This window comes from Natator depressus, chromosome 12 (assembly GCF_965152275.1).
Source record: "Natator depressus isolate rNatDep1 chromosome 12, rNatDep2.hap1, whole genome shotgun sequence".
NCBI classification, from domain to species: Eukaryota; Metazoa; Chordata; order Testudines; family Cheloniidae; genus Natator; species Natator depressus.
Genome location: NC_134245.1, coordinates 34426234 through 34444109, shown reverse-complemented (window position 1 = coordinate 34444109; position 17876 = coordinate 34426234). Strand labels below are relative to the sequence as shown.

General features: G+C 39.4%; 1 protein-coding gene across 1 annotated transcript in view; it reads right to left on the bottom strand.

The window, feature by feature from the left end:
• The window catches only part of CDH13 (cadherin 13), a 758666-nt gene that overhangs the window by 126307 nt on the left and 614483 nt on the right, over positions 1–17876 (bottom strand). Inside the window, exon 8 of the mRNA XM_074968836.1 lies at positions 4312–4452. Within this exon, the coding sequence (XP_074824937.1) occupies positions 4312–4452 (141 nt within the window). The remainder of the gene's footprint in view (positions 1–4311; positions 4453–17876) is intronic.

Below are 17876 nucleotides of genomic sequence, written 5' to 3'. Positions count from 1 at the left end.
TGGGGTTGGTCCTGCTTTGAGCAGGGGGGTTGGACTACATGACCTCCTGAGGTCTTTTCCAACCCTAATATATGATTCTATGATGATGAATCTGTCCAGCCAGTCTACAATAAGACTACTGAACAAAACCCAGTTTAAATGTGATTTGAATAGTTGTCCAAAAATTGGCTCTTAAGGAGTAATTGCAAAAGTATCACTATTCAAGAATAGTTACAAAAACACTATTTGTGACATATACTGTAAAATCAGAGTTTATCAGGGAGCAGGGGGAAAGGGAAGAGATGCCTCAGGCATCAAAACATAAAAATCACCTTTAATGAACAGACAGACTCAAACAAAGCTGAGGTTATTTTGCACTGGGGATTTACAGAAAATATCTGTTAAGTGATCTAGCACATCTCAGAAACAGGAATGTAAACACTGGTTTCCAACTTGGGGGAAAGCAATAAAAATCACTGGACTTCCAGTGAGACAGGAAGATAATAAAAATTGAAAACATTTTAAGGAACACTGTACAATCTTCCACTTTGTACCTACACTGGAGAACCTAGCATTGCACTAATGCAGTGTCCAGACTTTTTATTAGGTACACAACAAACAACATTCACAACCAGATGCATCTATGGTATAACTCCAGTGACTTCCATTGTGCCAGACCAGCAGTGAATCTGGCCCTCATAATTCACCAATGGAAAGTGAACCTTTAAAACATAACTTAATAGAGCTACCTTCACAACACCATGAAAAATAAAAGCAAAAGCTATTTTCAGTAGAAATTATATTGTGAGAAGATAAAGCAGGCCACTAAATATGTATTTGCTTCATAAAAGAGAAAGGGGACTGTTAGAAAATATCTTTAAACAGAAGGGAGATAGTTTGAAAAAAAAATACATCAATACTAAAAGAACCCATATAAAGCAGCCAATCTCAAAGTAAATAAAAGATGATAGCACTTCTAAATCAAATCATTTATTGTATTTGAGCTTTCTGCCTCAAAAGCTATCCTGTAGAAGCTATCTTTTCTTTTTTCCTTTCTCTTCTTTTAAACATTATTTTTGTCAGTGGTGTCTTTATACACAGAATAAGTATATCACAGGCAGCAGCCATGCAAACATCTTCACACTACCCACCCCAGGCACCTGCAGAGGAATCACACAGGTGAGAAATGCGGTTTGGTTTCTGGCTTAGATTTGCGAGAGCAGGCTTGCGGGGACTTGGGCAGGTACTTCAGTTCCACCCTGTCTCGAGTCAATGAACGTTCTGCACATCCTTAACAGCAAGCACACGCTTACGTGCTTTTCTGAACCAGGGACTCTTTGTTGCCATTTCACGCCTGGTTTTTAAGACTGACTAGTAGATATAAATGCGGTGTTGCTTGATGGGATGGGACATTGCTAGAAACTGGAAAGAGGCCACCAAAAGCCACTGAATTCGAAAGGAAAAAAATACTTTCAAGTACTATTAAACATGGACTGCATCTGAGCAGTAAATCCGATCTACAAATGAAAGCGTCTGACTTATGAATTACAAATATTTTTCTGAGCCATCCTGTCCACTGGCGACATTTACTGACTTGAAATCCTGAAGGCAGCAGGTTGAAAAATCCCAGGATTGTGCTTGTTTTCAGCACTCAGCTTTACCAAGGCAGAGGATTTTTGATTATAAGCTACTATTTTAAACTATAATGAAAGGGATCAAAACAGGATACATTGCAAAAAATAAAAATGAGGACAATAGGACTAAATAGGGAAATCAGGGAAAAGCATTTCAGATAGAGTTTAACAAACATATAATCTAAAGCCACACTTTTCAAACCTGGGTGACTAAAGTTAGCTGCCTAAATCTATAGTTATAAAGGCAAATGGTCGGGTTTTCATTGAGATCAGGTCCCACTGACTTATATGGAATGTGTAGGTGTTCAGAACTTCTCAGAAACAGACTGTTCATTCAGTTGGAAATGTTGGCCTAAACTACCAAAGAAGATTATTAAAGCAAACCATAAAAATGATTTCAAGACAGACATGTAGTTAATTCTGGAGAAGAGGAGGATTGAGGGAAATGGTAGAAATTCAGGGAAGTAGGCATGTGAAAGCCTAATTGGTAGCAATGTTGAATAGAATGGCTTCCTATTTTTATCATGTTGAGTCTTCTTGTGTACTTATAACTATCAATGGGGAGCCTATGGTTATACAACATTATATACCTATTTTAACTAAAAGTCCTAATGAAATAGCTCTTACAGGGTTAAGGGCCTGATCCAAGGAAATAATTCTAACAGGATTAACAGCCTGATCAAAGGCCGCTATAAATTAAAGGAAAGGCTCCTTTTCACTTCAATAAGATTTGGATCAGGCCCTAGAAACTGTTTGTGGTATTGTTTAGTGGTGCTCTGGTAAAAGCACCCTGCTGAAAGCAGCTAGTGTTGTTGGCATTTAGGACCACATTTTTACTGCCAAGAAAAGCTGTTTTGAATCCTTGTTTTTCAGTCTGGTCCCTCAATCTTCAGTTGCTGACAGAATAATTATTAGAGTGAAATTGCTATCACTCTTTTGAAAATGAAACACTGCCAAGTGGATAAAATTAAACAGGGGAAAAAACAAACAGCAGCAAGAAGAAAATAATCGTTTAATAATACAATTCCCCCCTCCCTTTCAAAGTTATATTACATTCAGCATCTCTAGTGTTCACTTCCTACAATCTGGAACTATTCCTGTAAACTGCAGAACTTTGTGAAACTTTTATAGCCAAATCTGAAAACAGGTGGTTTTGGGTGTCAAACTGACTGGTGAAATTAACCAATGCTCCTAGGAATCTTTTGCCCTTTTTGGACAACAGAGGTGGGGGACAGAAAGGGAAGGATTTGGGGAATGGTTTGTCTGAAGCCAGAGAGCTTTGTCATGACAGGGATAGAAGCTTAAAATGCCATTGTTCTACAGACAGGTGATGTCTTTTGTGTTTGTTTGTTTTCTTCCAGGCACTCAGTATTGTTCAATAGAATTCATCTTGTGGGGCAGAAAATTATCACACAGAACAGGTGAAATTTAAAAGGCATCAGGACCAGAGTTTCATTACGAAACTCTGCAAGCTGGCAGGTCTCAAAGGGAAAGTGCTGAAATTCATTGGCTTCTTGACAAAACACGTTGATTTCAGCTGAGTGTCGTATTATCATATGACCCAGAGCTAGGTTTACAGTGATGGGACTCCCCGCTACGGGAGAAAGGAGGGAAATAGCTCTGTAGGCTTAATTTAGATATTATCATTGCCTGCAGCCCATTTCTGTGCAGTACTTTATGTTACAATGTTTGGGGTTTGGTTGTGTTCTGCCTTTGGAAATTATATTAAATGGTGTATGTAAGTGTATTGATGTAAGGGAGGGAGAATTTATTAGATATATCCCCCAGGGAAATTATGTCAACCTGAGCCCAAAAGCAGTAGGGTACAATGAGCAAACTTCAAGAGGGGAGAAAATGCTGAAGGGTTCAGAGACCGGGGACTCTGTCCAAAGAGCCAGAACACTGTCCAAGGATCCTGCAGTGCTCTGAGTTTTGTTTCCTGTGTATCAGTTTCCTGAAATCCATGTAAGCCAAAACTGACTGGTTTTGCATAGGCAAGGTGGGTTAGGTAATATCTTTTATTGGACCAACTTCTGCTTGTGAAAGAGACAAGCTTTCACGCTTACACAGAGCTCTTCTTCAGGTCAGGTTTTGCTTAAGAAGATATACAAGGTAAGAAAACAAATGCTTTTGATCACCGCTTTTCAGATAAAAGTTTGTCCTGGGCATGATGTTAAACTCCATCCTCCACTGCCTTGTGCATACTTCTTGGTTGAAGAAAGGCTAAGGGATCTCACCCAGATAGAAAAGGTGCTCATGCTGAAGTGATAGGCAGTTAGCAGCTCTGTCTAGGTTGCTCTCTGGCAGAAGCTACAACCTCTATGTCACTGAACGTCCAAACTCGCTCTGGCCTTTGGATTCTGGATCAGTGGTCTAAAGGGCGGACGACAGGTTTATGGTAGCCTCCGCTCCTCCATGACTTTGCCTTGGCGTATGCGCCTAAGATCTTGGCAAGATGGTCACAGGGATCTGAGGGAGGTGCACGGGGTAGCTACCAAGATTTCCAAGCAGCCCTGTTTAGGAATGGCCTGCATGCCTCGTGTGAGGGTGGCCCTAGAAAAGGTGGGTCAAAGAAGCTGAAATAAAGCCGACTGTAAGTGTTCCCCTCCCTCATAAAATAATGCTATTTTATATTCAGAAACAGAACTAAGTACAATTGGATGCAAAGATTAATAGAAGAAAACCGGCAAATTCTTACCTCTTTCTTGGTGAATTCTGGTGGGTGATCATTTTTGTCATCGATAACAATGGTAGCTGTTGCTGTGCCAGTTAATCCCACATCAAGACCAGCCATGTCCTTTGCTTCTATAATAAGCTCATACTTAGGGTTTTCCATCGTCTGGAAAAAAAAATTGAGAGATCAAAAATTCAGTTTCCTCTACTTCAGACATCAAGAGCAACAACAACAAAATACAATTTGGTCTGATACAATATAGGCTAAATATTTATTTGAGTTACTGCTTTACTGAGACAGTGTGGCTCTCCCCTGGGCTCCAGGGACCGGGATGGCAAATTTTATCTAAAATGCAATATGAAGCAAGATATAATGGGTTTATGTTTGTGAACAGTGTATAAGCTACACAATTATTCAACTGTATGGTGAAATGGGACAGAAATTAAAATATTCCCAGGTTTTATGGGTAGAGTTTCACTTCAATGCACCAATATTTAGTCACATGATGCGTTAATGTTATGATAGTTATATAATTAAATCCTAAAGTCACATACCGAATATAAACTCACACTTTATTGTATTAAGCCTAATGTCCTCTGCACGTAGTATTTTAAATGGTAATCCAAATATTCAGAAGTAATAGAAGTAGGAAAGCAATATCTTTGCACAAAAGAATTAGATACGGTGACATTAGTGCATTAGATCTATCTAACCATCCAGTTTTTATGCCATGCTCATCATCTGAGTACCTACCCATCAAAGAACTAGAGAGCACCAGGTCTCCATGCTGGTGCTGCAGCACAACCCGTTCTCAAGTCCCATCCCATCCCACCTTTCCAATGCTGGCCATAACTTAAAAGCCAAAATGGGGCCCAGAGTGAATTCCGCACTGGGGCATCCACAGTGTTCTCAATTCACCTTTTGTGCTGGGCATGGAAGCATAGATGGTGGCCTGCCAGACAAAAGGTTACTGTTATACATCATCAAATGGAATTACTATTCGGTGCCTAAACCTGCTCCCATTGAACTCATAAACCATTTTAACAGGTTTCAAAGGGGTAGCTATGTTAGTCTGTATCAGTAAAAACAATGCGGAGTCCTTGTGGCCCCTTAGAGACTAACACATTTATTTGAGCATAAGCTTTTGTGGGCTATAACCCACTTCATCAGATGCATGGAGTGAAAAATACAGTAGGCAGGTATAAATAAACAGCACATGAAAAGATGGGAGGTGCCTTACCAAGTGGGGGGTCACTGACTTCACTGAAGGCAGGAATGGGCACTTCTTAAAATGAGTATTTTCCCTACATGTATGATGGTCTTGTGTGGGACCATCTATCTATCAACCATAGGTGTTGCATTGTCCATGGAGAACAAAGATGGAGGGGTGCTGTAGTCACCTTTAATGTTATGTAGTAGGAATATCTTGCATGCTCAATAGCTGTGTTCAGACATGTATCTGGAGTGGTGTCATAAAGGGAGCCAATTGGTGCTGAGTTCCATGCTGCAGAGAAAACAAATGCGTCCCCCAACCCCTCCAAATACCATCACTGCCTCACGCAGCAGAACTATAGAGGCTGGGACACAATTTGTCCCCCAGAAATTAACCCCCTGCCATTTAAAATTAAAAAAGCCTCTTTGACTATCGCTTAACAAGCCAAGCTCCCAAGACAGCCACTTTGCAGCTAAGAGCTCACTTCCGGGGTCCTCCAAATTACACACTATGCAGCCCATTTTATAAAAAAGACAGCCTTTCATGGGGATTTTCCCTTGCCAAACCCCAAAGCACCCATGTTTTGGCTCTCAAAACATCTGCAGGCCACCAGGAAAGGTTCCAAAGGCAACTGGTCAATACCATGGCTCAGTAAGAATCTTGCCGTTCAGGCAGCCCAAACTAGGAGAGATGCTAAACACTGAAAACACAGTTTTGTAGAAAACCTTCAGCTATTAAGCCTTAAAATCCCACCTATCCTGCAAGAGGTGTGTGCCCTTTTACATAGAAACTAAATGTTATTGCATGCAGTTCATTCTGGACGGCAGAAAATCCCCTACTGGGATTTTAAGGCTCCAGGACGGTATATAATTGTACATACAGCAATATCACTGCAGTATCCATGACTCAGGGAATGAGCCTGGGTATAAGTATAAGGCTGGGCAAAATTCACAGAATTTCATTTAAAAAATGTTCAGTTGTTTCTTTCCAGGCTGTATTGGAAACCCCATCCCCCACTCCCTCCTGCAAATTTAGCTTTCTTCATTATTTTGAAAAAATGGCTATTATTGCGTAGAAAACTTGCAAAATCATGTCTTATTGCATGTTTTGTAAGCTGACTTAACTGGAAAAATAGGCCTATTTATGCTTAAAATGGGTCATTTTTTTTTTATTTGAAAGCTGGCCCATTTTCCATTGAAAAGGCGTCCATTAGCGGTAGGAAATAGTGCATGTCTCAGCAGATATTTCCAAGACAAGAGTCCAGTGTTCAAGCTCACATTGAAATGTGTAAAACATTGAGCTTTGAGTCGCATTTCATATTATTATGAATACTTCACACTTCTCTGCAGTGCAGCAGTTTATGCATCTAGTCCTGTCACCCTGCTGTGTTAGAAAAAAAGCAACTCCTGGCATATCCTACCCGAGAGAAGAAGTGTGACCCAATTAGATTCCCTTTACACTAAAATATTGTATTTGAGGTTCTTTTCAGCATTTCTCATATTTCTAGAATTTAATAGCTCAACTCAGTAGTTCGTACTTATTAGCAGTTAACTTTGCCTATGTGATTGTAAAGTATATTTAAGAGACATCTTTCTTTTTCTCTCTCCATTGAAAAGTCCCTTTGAAGTTGTTAAGGACATTGAAACAAATAGTAACACTTAGCTTCTCTCTAATAGCTTTCATTTGATAAGTGCCTTGCAAACATTATCTAATTATAAAAAGCCCACTAGTGTAGGAGGATCCTCGGCTGGGAAATCTGGTTGATGTAAGACCCTTTCACCCTGTGGGAGTAAGCCACAGCATAGCTCTGAATCAGGACCTATATTTTACGCTGTTCAATAATATGAATATAACCAACAGAAATCAATTCTGTGTGGGCTCTGGCAAGACAAGTAAGGGGAGGTCTTGAGAGCCAATAAGTTCCAGAGCATCACTCTCCTGATTTCTGAATTTGTCAATGGTCATTTATAGGACATCTGCATAATTGAGGAGGAAGAATTGTTCCAGGTGCTGCAGGGAGGGCAAACTAGGAGCAATTACATGAAGTTGTGCAAGGAGTAATTCAGCCTCAGATGCGGGTGAGGAGGGGGAAACAAACAAACAAAAACAAACCCAAAACACATTTTGCAGTACGAGTAGTCTGACTATGGAACAACCTTTTCATCTGTGAAACTCCATTGCTGGAGATATTCAAAGATGGTCTAGGTAAAACGTTTATGAATATCAGCAAGGACAATAATTGATATTTGTGGGGGTGGATGGGATTATTATCCATTTCTGTGTGATTATATGGTTTAAAAGATATGGCATTCCAGACGGCGGTCTTAACAGGAAAAAAATAATTTTTCTAACCCTTTTCCAACCTTTATCCAATAATGTTTATTCGTATTTCCTTTTGCTTTTTATAAGCACAAGTTATACCTTCACTCCCTCGGTTGAATTGGCTTCATTTGGTGGTGGGTCTTGAATGTGCTTAGCTCTGTCTCTGTTGCCTATGTTAGTCCTCATCAGCTAATAACAGGAGCTAATTAATCAAATACTATTGTTCTGGCAAAAACAAGGCATTTATGATTGAAAATTACAATCTGTAAACTGCAGTAAGAACCCAAAGAACACTTGAGAAAGACAAGCTGCTCAGTACACTTAGTAAATCCTAAGAATGTCATCATTTTGCCATTCTGTCCACGTATGAACTGAACAACAGATGAGGTACGTCACTCTGAACAAATATTTACAAAAAAATTAGTACCTAGTATACCTTTGCAGGAAGGTATCAAGATCAGGAATTCCAGAGATTTTTTTGGACAAGATCAAGTTTTGCTCAGAACAATGTTTAAAAACTGAGCAACCCATAATGATTAGATAGGAAAATATATTACATCAAATATTTGTTAGAAAAATCAGTCACCACCAGGATGTTGCCTCATTCAGAATAAAGTACTTGGATAGCAAGGGCATTTTATTGGAAAATATCTCACCAATATCAGGTACATGTAATCAGCAAAGTGATACTGAAGGCTAAAGATTTGAGTTTAAATGTTGTATTAAATACTTTCAAACAAGGGAAATGTGAGGTCCCAGTGTATCCAACCTTCTCCAAAGTTTGGGCGTACAAGTACACATATGTGAAAGGTAAGTTGCACTGACGGTAACTGAATTTCAATAAGAGTAATAGAGGAAGAAGAAATTCAATACACTGGATAATTGCAAGATATGTATCAATTGGAAACATCTTAACCTATTGAAATAGGTCATTTTGATTTAATCATTTGGGAAGCGATGGTTGACTTTTAACAGCTTCAAATGGTTGCACCACAGCAGGTTCCATTTTGATAAGCCAGGAAAAGTAGAATATTTATCTGAATCTTGGAGTCTGACAAAATGGGCCTTGTAATCTAAAGAGAAAAGGTTCTCTTGTAAAATTTCTGCACTGGGACCAGTAAACGCCGTGACGTTTTAAATATTCCAGTACTTATGCAGTTGGGCCTTTTTTAGAACCTGGACGTTAAGAGACATTGCAATGAATAATATTTTTGACACCCTTTTTTGAATCTGAGAATATTTGGTTATTATTAATAAAATAATAATAATTAATAATTAATAATAAAATTGATGGCACTGTAATTTTCAAGATAGAATGAAACTTCTTGACTACATATAGAAAGGTATGGACCAGAAGATAATTTAAACCCAGATCCAAACCTTCTTCAAGAGAGTGTTAAGTGACTTACCTAAAGTCACAAGGTAGCAGAACTGGAGCATTTGGAGATCATCTTTTGTTCATATACAAAATGCAAAATATATTGTAAAAATTCCTAGAATACTATGAATCAATTGTTCTCAACCTTTCCAGACTACTGTACTTATTTCAAGTGTCTGATTTGTCTTGGGTACTTCAAGTTTCACCTCACTTAAAAATTAGTCGCTTACAAAATCAGACCAGCTAGCTTAATTTCAGTACCCGAAAACATAATGGAGCAAAGAATTAAGCAATCAATAAGGTGATAAGTAACAGTCAGCGTGGATTTATTTGTCAAGAACAAATCATGTCAAACCAACCTAGTAGCTTTCTTTGACAGGGTAACAAGCCTTCTGGATAGATGGGAAGCAGCAGATTTGGTATATCTTGACTTTAGTAAGGTTTTGATACTGTCTTGCATGACCTTCTCATAAACAAACTAGGGAAAAAACCACCTAGATGGAGCTACTATAAGGTGGGTACATAACTGGTTGGAAAATTGTTCCCTGAGAGTAGTTATCCATGGTTCACAGTCAAGCTGGAAGGGAATATCAGTTCTGGGTCTGGTTCTATTCAATATCTTCATCAGTGATTTAGATAGTGGCATAGAAAGTACACTTGTGGAGATACCAAGCTGGGAGGGGTTTCAAGTGCTTTGGAGGATAGGATTAAAATTCAAAAAGATCTGGACAAAAGTGAAGAAATGGTCTGAAGTAAATAGGATGAAATTCAATAAGGAAAAATGCAAAGTACTCCATTTAGGAAGGTACAATCAGTTGCACACATACAAAATAAGACTGCCTAGGAAGGAGTAGTGCAAAAAGCAATCTGAGAATCATAGTGGATCACAGGCTAAATATGAGTCAACAGTGTAACACGGTTGCAAAAAAAGCACACGTCACTCTGGGATGAATAAGCGGGAGTGTTGTAAGCAAGACACGAGAAGTAATTCTTCTGCTCTGCGCTGATTTGGCCTCAACTGGAGTATTGTGTCCAGTTTTGGGCACCACATTTCAGGAATGATGTGGACAATTGGAGAAGTACAGAGGAGAGCAACATATATTATTAAAGGTCGAGAAAACATGACCTATAATGAAAGATTTTAAAAATTGGGTTTGTTTAGTCTGGAGAAGAGAAGATTGAGGGGAGACATGATAATAGTTTTCAAGTACATAAAAGATTGCTAAAAGGAGGACTTGGAGGGATAAAAATTGTTCTTATTAACCTCTGAGGATAGGACAAGAAGCAATGGGCTTAAATTGCAGCAAGGGTGGTTAAGGTTGGCATTAGGAAAAACTTCCTACCTGTCAGGGTGGTTAAGCCCTGGAATAAATTGCCTAGGGAGGCTGTGGAATCTCCATCACTGGAGATTTTTAAGTGCAAGTTAGACAAACATCTGTCAGGGATGGTTTAGATAATACTTAATCCTGCCATGAGTGCGGGGGACTGGACTAGATGACCTCTCAAGGTCACTTTCAGTCCTATGATTCTATGATAAAAATACAAAAGTGTCGCAGAACACTATTACTGAAAAATTGCTGACTTTCTCATTTTGTCAGTATGAAATTTTAGTTTGTACTGACTGTGCTAGTGCTTTTTATGTAGCCTGTTGTAAAACTAGACAAATATCTATATGAGTTGATGTATCTCCTGTGGACCCCCAGGAATACGTGGACCTTTGGCTGAGAACCACTGCTATGAATGATTCTTAGGAAGTGAGCTGTAGCTCACGAAGCTTATGCTCAAATAAATCTGTTAGTCTCTAAAGTGCCACAAATACTCCTTTTCTTAGGAAGCTGAATCCTGGGGATCAAATATCTGAAGTGGCCCTTAAATTTTGTTTATATAGGATGCAAAAAGGAAACATGCCTATCTGTGCATCTCCCTCAGAACCTCCCGCCCCCCAAAAGAGAAGAAATTGTTATTATTAATTATTTATATTACTGTAGTACCTGGAAACGCCAACTGAGATCAGAACCCCATTTTGCTAGGTACTGTACAAAGAAACCTAGTAAGACACAGTCCCCACACTGAAAGTGTAAATCAAAATCATCAAGACAAACAAAGAGTTGTAGGGGGACACTGAGGCATGGAGAGGCGCAGTGCCCAATGTCACACAGCAGGTCACTGGCAGAACCAGGAATAGAATCCGGGTCTCCAGAATTCCCATTTAGTGACTTAGCCACTGGACCACTCTGCAGCTCCAAAATCAAATCACTCTGCACAAGGATACGCTGATGATGTAAACATGCAATGGTTTCAAACAAAGTTTATCCATAGCCAAAAAGGGTAATGATTTTAATTGATGAACATATAGTCGCTGTTTGTCTGGGGTTTTATTGATCAGCTCTGGCTGCGTGCACCATAGCACTGTTGAGAGACTTTGTACCATTACAGCAGGAAACCCATTCATTTCCCCATAAATTTGCACTTTAGTCATTTAGCCCACTGTGGGGGTGATGTTGGCAAATGGTTTGGCCTGCAGTCAGTCTGACAAGTTTGCATTCTACAGCCCACACAATGCCACACTCTCCAACATGTGTCATTAGTATCAGATTTCCATCCCCTGCTCTCTCAGCGTCACTGTTTGATCACTGGTAGGCAATGAGAGGTAAGAGAGCTCACTTTTTGAGATTATTGGCTTGCTGACAAAGCCAGCAGGATATGATAGTAGCAGAGGGAAACAAGTAGCTCAGTGCAGTTACATATAGTTAGAATAAACCCAGTGATAAGGTCTAGGTAGGGGACAGATATGACAGTCCTATGCCGAGGTTAATTCTTTTAATGTTTTCTTTATAGTTACAGTAAGAAAACTGTCAGTGTTGTAGAAGCCACAAGAAAAGTGATCCCCAGGAGTCACACTTCACATCACAATCACTAACAGAGGCCTCAATTCTGCTAGGTGCAGAGTGCAAAGCTCCCATAATACCCAGTGAAATCCAGGAGTTGAGGATTCTCAGCACCTAAAACCCCAAATTCAGAAAGATTGAAGTCAATGGAACTGCTGGCACGTTTAAATGTAGGCACACTTTTAAGTATCTTGATGAATCAAGGCCTAAGGGACTGATCCATAGCAGAACAAAGCTAACGGGAAGACTTCAGTGGCTTTTGATGAAACCATAAATGTTTTTTATTCCCAAATAATTACAAGTAGCAGGACATGCTTCATCAAAGATTCATGAACAGTAAATATAGGGAGCAGCCAGTTTTTTCTACCACTGGTTTTAAATTCCACATTCATTCAGTGTTTAATATTTTGGGGACATGCAAAAATTGTCAGACTTTCCAGGCAAAGTTCATTCTCTGGACTCCCAAGCTAATTAATAAATGTACAATATGTTAGGTTGGTGTTGCAATCTGCTAGAACTTTACTAAACTAGATAAGACTGAATAAGCAGTCACTATATAGAGGCTATAGTTAGAGTTCATTCTGTTAGAGATATTCCCAGTTCTGGAGATATTGGCTATAACTTAACATTTGGAATCCAGCCTGGCTCAATGACATGGCTGACCTCAGAGCTGACTAATGACTGGCATTCTGCAGAAGGGAAATGCCTGAACAATTCAAAGCAACTTGGGCTGCATTTTAGAGGTCTATGATTACTGCAGATCCTGAAGATAGATGTGTTGCTTCCCCTTCCCCCGAACCCTTTATCTTAAAACCTCTTTATTTACTTTGTGTATTATGATGAATCTGGCATATTTTTCATTATTTTTTCAAAACAAACTAATAAAAAGTTGGAATCACTAGAACTAGATTGAACATTTTAAAAGTGTCCACTGTGTAAGGGTGAAATCTCATAAATGTGTGTGTGTGTACATATTTCATTGCTTTGTTTTGTTGAATTTTTCAGAGATGGCATGGTTCGTTTTATCCTCCATAAATATTATTAAATTCAAAATTATATTTTGCATCACGTGGTATCTTTTACATGAGAATTTAGAAGCATTTAACAATCAGTCATTAAAACTCACAACAGCCTTGTGGTCTTTCATCTATTTGAATAATAAATTAATGGAGGCACATAGGGAAAGAATTTTAAATGGAGTTAATGCTGAGTGGCATTTTCAAAACCACCTAGATACCAAATTCCTACTGAAGTCAATAACACTTTGAAAATCCCATTTGGTGACTATCTGCATCTTTAGCTGCCTAATATATTAAAAACCTGACTCTTAGGCACTTTTGAAATTTTTACCGTTTAATGGTTTTGTCGAGGTAACAGAGAATTAGTGGCAGCATCAGGAAGAGATCCCAAAAGGTATATCTACACTGCAATGCAAGCCCAGGGTTCAAACTCAGGCTCAGAACGAATCCCCCTCTTGTCTGCACAAAAATTGTGCTAACTGGGACTTGTACCCACGGTCCCAGGACCCCTCGGGGGGTGGAGGGTCCAAGCCTCACTCAAGCCAGGACCTAGGGTTCAAGCCTTATTGTTTTGCAGTGTTGATGCCTCCCTGCTGGACTTATGCTCTGGGAGTCTACCCAAAGTATGCCACAATCCCACAGGCCAAATTTTTGTCCTCTGGACAGTCACATATGGTGGACAGTAAAGGTTTCCCACACTGCCCCAAGAACAAAGGGCTAGAGCGGCCACATTTTGGGATGTTGCTAGGAAGTCTGGGATATGGGTGGTTGGACTCAGGACAACAAACTGCAGTATAAATGCTGGAACCCCAGGGTGGGATTCAGGGTTCAACAATTCCTAACCTGGGGTTACAAATCAGTGAATATGCTCAAGCTCTAGGTTAACAAAACCAGAGTCTGCTAACTTGAGTTCTACTAATCCTGGGCTCACATTAAGGTGTAGACATACCCTAAGAGTCCTGACTCCTTGTTTTACAAAATTATCCTATGACTGAATGATTAATACATCTAGAATGGATAGACTGGGTAATTTTATTAAATTCTTTGGGTGTAAGAAGGACTATGAACAAATACTAAATTATTTCATGGTGTTGCCTATTCCTAGAGTGTGAAATTCATGTTGTATGTCACAGAGAACACAGAGTCCAAATTTGCCACACTCAATCACCTGAAGCAAGGCCCCTAAATCCATATGTAGACACTTAAATAAACAAGACCTGATTTTCAAAGGTTTAGAGCATTTGTGGCTCCCGCTGACTTTGAATGAAATCATGAGTGCTCAGCACCCATAAAAATTGAGGTGGGGGGCACCTATTTAGGCGCCTAAATAGGAATTGAGGTTCCTAGTTTTAGAGGCTGAAAATTTTGCCCAGACAGATCATTTGAATATAAAACTAATTCCGAGCAAGCAATAAGAATTCACATGAAAGATGTGAATAATGAACCTCTTCATGAATAGGCTGTAACAAAGTCCCCTTTTTGTCATTGGCACCTGAATAGACTGTGGTTGTGAGTAAAATGGGATAATCAATGAAGTTGACATATGGATTGCTGGCATATTCAAGGTGCCCACACACTTGACTAAACACTGAATCCTACTTGCTATTACAGTAAGCCAGATACAGTATGCAATGGGAAGTCTATTTCCTGGAATTAGGCTTTCTGTTTTGTTTTTCAGATTCAGCTAGCTCTGAATTGCTTATTTTCTGGGGATATTTTTTTTCCAGAAAATGTTGATAAGTTATTTCCTGGAAAAATACACCAGTCGGTGTGAATACATTTTGTGTAGCTGAGTCTGCATTATACAGAGTTTGGACTCCGATTCAAACTTCTTCGAAGTGTAGGGGTGGATGGAACCACGATTTGGGGCTCATCAATAATTTGGGCTTTCTAATGCAAAATATCTTAAAAAGAACTCACAGCTTGTTCTTGTAGATACTTCTAATACCAGCTTTAATCTACTGGAAACAACCATAAGTAGATGATCTGGAAAAGGAATTTGGCGATTTGTCATATTGCCCTTGCGTATTTGCCCACATCAGCAACCTGCCACCCAACCCAGCTTGTTTGGCAGGTTCTCCTCTAGTAATCTTGAGCAGGGAGATTTTCAAAGGCACAAAGGGCAGTAAGGCACCAGCTCCCACTGACATTCAAAGACACCTGACCCCCCGATATGCCTTTGAATGTCTCCCGCTAGAAATGAAAAAGCAAAATCAGAAGCGGGGAGGTGCGTTGGCATAGATGCATCAGGGAAGGAGAATTATTTTGGGGCCCCTGTGCTGCTATGATAGCAGCCTTCAACTACCTGAAGGGGGGTTCCAAAGAGGATGGAGCTGGGCTGATCTCAGTGGTGGAGGATGACAGAACAAGGAGTAATGGTCTCAAGTTGCAGTGGGGGAGGTCTAGGTTGGATATTAGGAAACACTATTTCACTAGGAGGGTGGAGAAGCACTGGAAAGAATTACCTAGGGAGGCGGTAGAATCTCCATCCTTAGAGGTTTTTAAGACCCAGCTTGACAAAGCCCTGGCTGGGATGATTTAGTTGGGGTTGGTCCTGCTTTGAGCAGGGGATTGGACTAGATGACCTCCTGAGGTCTCTTCCAACCCTAATCTTCTATGATTCTATTCCCTCACTTTCATGTGTTGGACCAAATCTCCTGACCTCAAAAAAAGTGTAATTAATGTGTTGCATCACCAATATGGTGCTGTCTTGGTTCTGATCAACTGATTAAGGATTCTTAAGATGTAGTTCCACTCTGAAAGATGACTGTAAAAATGGCATTGTGCGGTTCCTTGTTAAAAGAATGTCCTTGACTTCTGGAGCAATTGCCTCCGTTTACTAGTAAAATATGTCTGTATTTTTTGCTACTGCCTTGCTAGAACTTAGTTAGAGAGACAAGGTGGGTGAAGTAATATCTTTTATTGGACCAGTTTCATGAGGGACACAAGCTTATGAAAGGTATTTCCTCACCCTACTTGTCTCTCTAATATCCTGGGAGCGACACGGCTACAACTACACAGCACACATACTAGAACTTAATTAATACTTTCACTGAATGTGTCAGAGCCCTGTTGAGATCAGTTCACTCTCTGATATCTGTATGAGTGTTGTCGTGCTAATAGGAGCAAATAATAATAAATACCTCACTCTTCTATAGTACTTCTCATCCATAGATATCAGAGTGCTTCACACAGGAAGCCAGTATCATCATCGTCATTTCATAGCTAGGAAAACTAAGGCACGCGGAGGGAAGTGACTTGCCCAAGGTTACCCTGCAAAACAGTGGCAGAGCTGGGAATTGAACCCAAGTCTCCTGAGTCCCAAGCTAGTGCCCTAGCCACTAGGCTGCTCTAAAATAAATAACTATCACTTGGAATGCGAACCTCTACTGAGTAAGAAAGTCCCATCTTTCATCACTTGAACTCCAATCCAACAGTGAGAACTACAACCCTGTGAGAGGAAGACCAGTCCTGTAGTTAGTGTACTAGCTTGGGACTCCGGAGACTGGGTTCAATTCCTGCTCTGCAACATACTTCTTATGTGTCCTTTAGCAAGTCACTTAATCTCTCTATGCTTCCATTTCCCATCTGTAAAATGGGGATAATAGTACTTCCCAGGCTATCATGGATGCTGTGAGAATAAATACATTAAAGATTGTGAGGCATTCTAATGCCGTGGTAAGGCATGGACACAAAAATACCACAGATAGTTCAAATGAAGACAAACAGCAACTCAAAACTTTTAAGTGTTTTTTAGAAGCATCCTTTTTGGTCCTTTTAATTCCTCATCCAACGACATTTCACTTACTGTCAGTAGACAGAAAATATTATTTTGTAGAACGTTAACAGTATTCTCTCTAAAAACTAAGTTTATTCAAAATTCTGTTTATAAGCTACATATTTATAATCTTATTCATAGTGTATTACCATATCACATTTTTTATTTACACAATTATAACATAAGGCTCAACAATAAGAAAATCTCTTAGGATGTGAATAATTTCACTTCATGCTGAATAAAGGCTCATGTTCATTTTTGAGGAAAATTGCACGCACAAAGTATTGAATTTGTCCTATTAAAACTTGTTGAATCTTTTTGTTGATTAATGCTATCAGCATTCAGTCTATCAGTGTTCCAGGGTATGCTGCCAGAATTTTGACAAAAGTGGAATACAAAAACTGAAGCAATAGGACTATTAACACAGAAAATTTTTAAAAAATTATAATCACAATCTTTTCATTAGTTCTAAATGCCAATTTTGTCTGTGGGGAAGAGGTTACAAAGGCAAGAATCATATTTAGAGCTTGAATTACAATTTCACAAATACAAAAACCAAAACAATTTTGTAATGTAGATCCTCCAGCTCATCAATTTCCAATTCTTAGGTCTTAAAGGAAGATCTACAGTTTAATCAAAGTAATAAGGAGGTATTTCAGTTACGAAGAAAATCAATATCCATTTACTACCCACAGGAGAGAGAGAGTTCATAGCTACAAGGGGGAGTAATAGTGAAACTAAATTTTCCCCTTCTGAGGCGAATGTAAAAGAAAAACTATGTGGCTCCAAGATGCCTGACAGAAACTGCGTCTTGGATTGAAGGACTGAGAGCTCTGTATCCCATTGAAAAGAGAACTGTGTTAGGATATAGATATTCAGGCCTGTCTGTAAAGGCCTATACTCTAAGAATTTAGGTGTATTCTTATCACTTGGCTAGTTATAGAGTTATAAAAGAAAGAATCAAAATCACTGTCTGCCGGTGTAAGAGCCT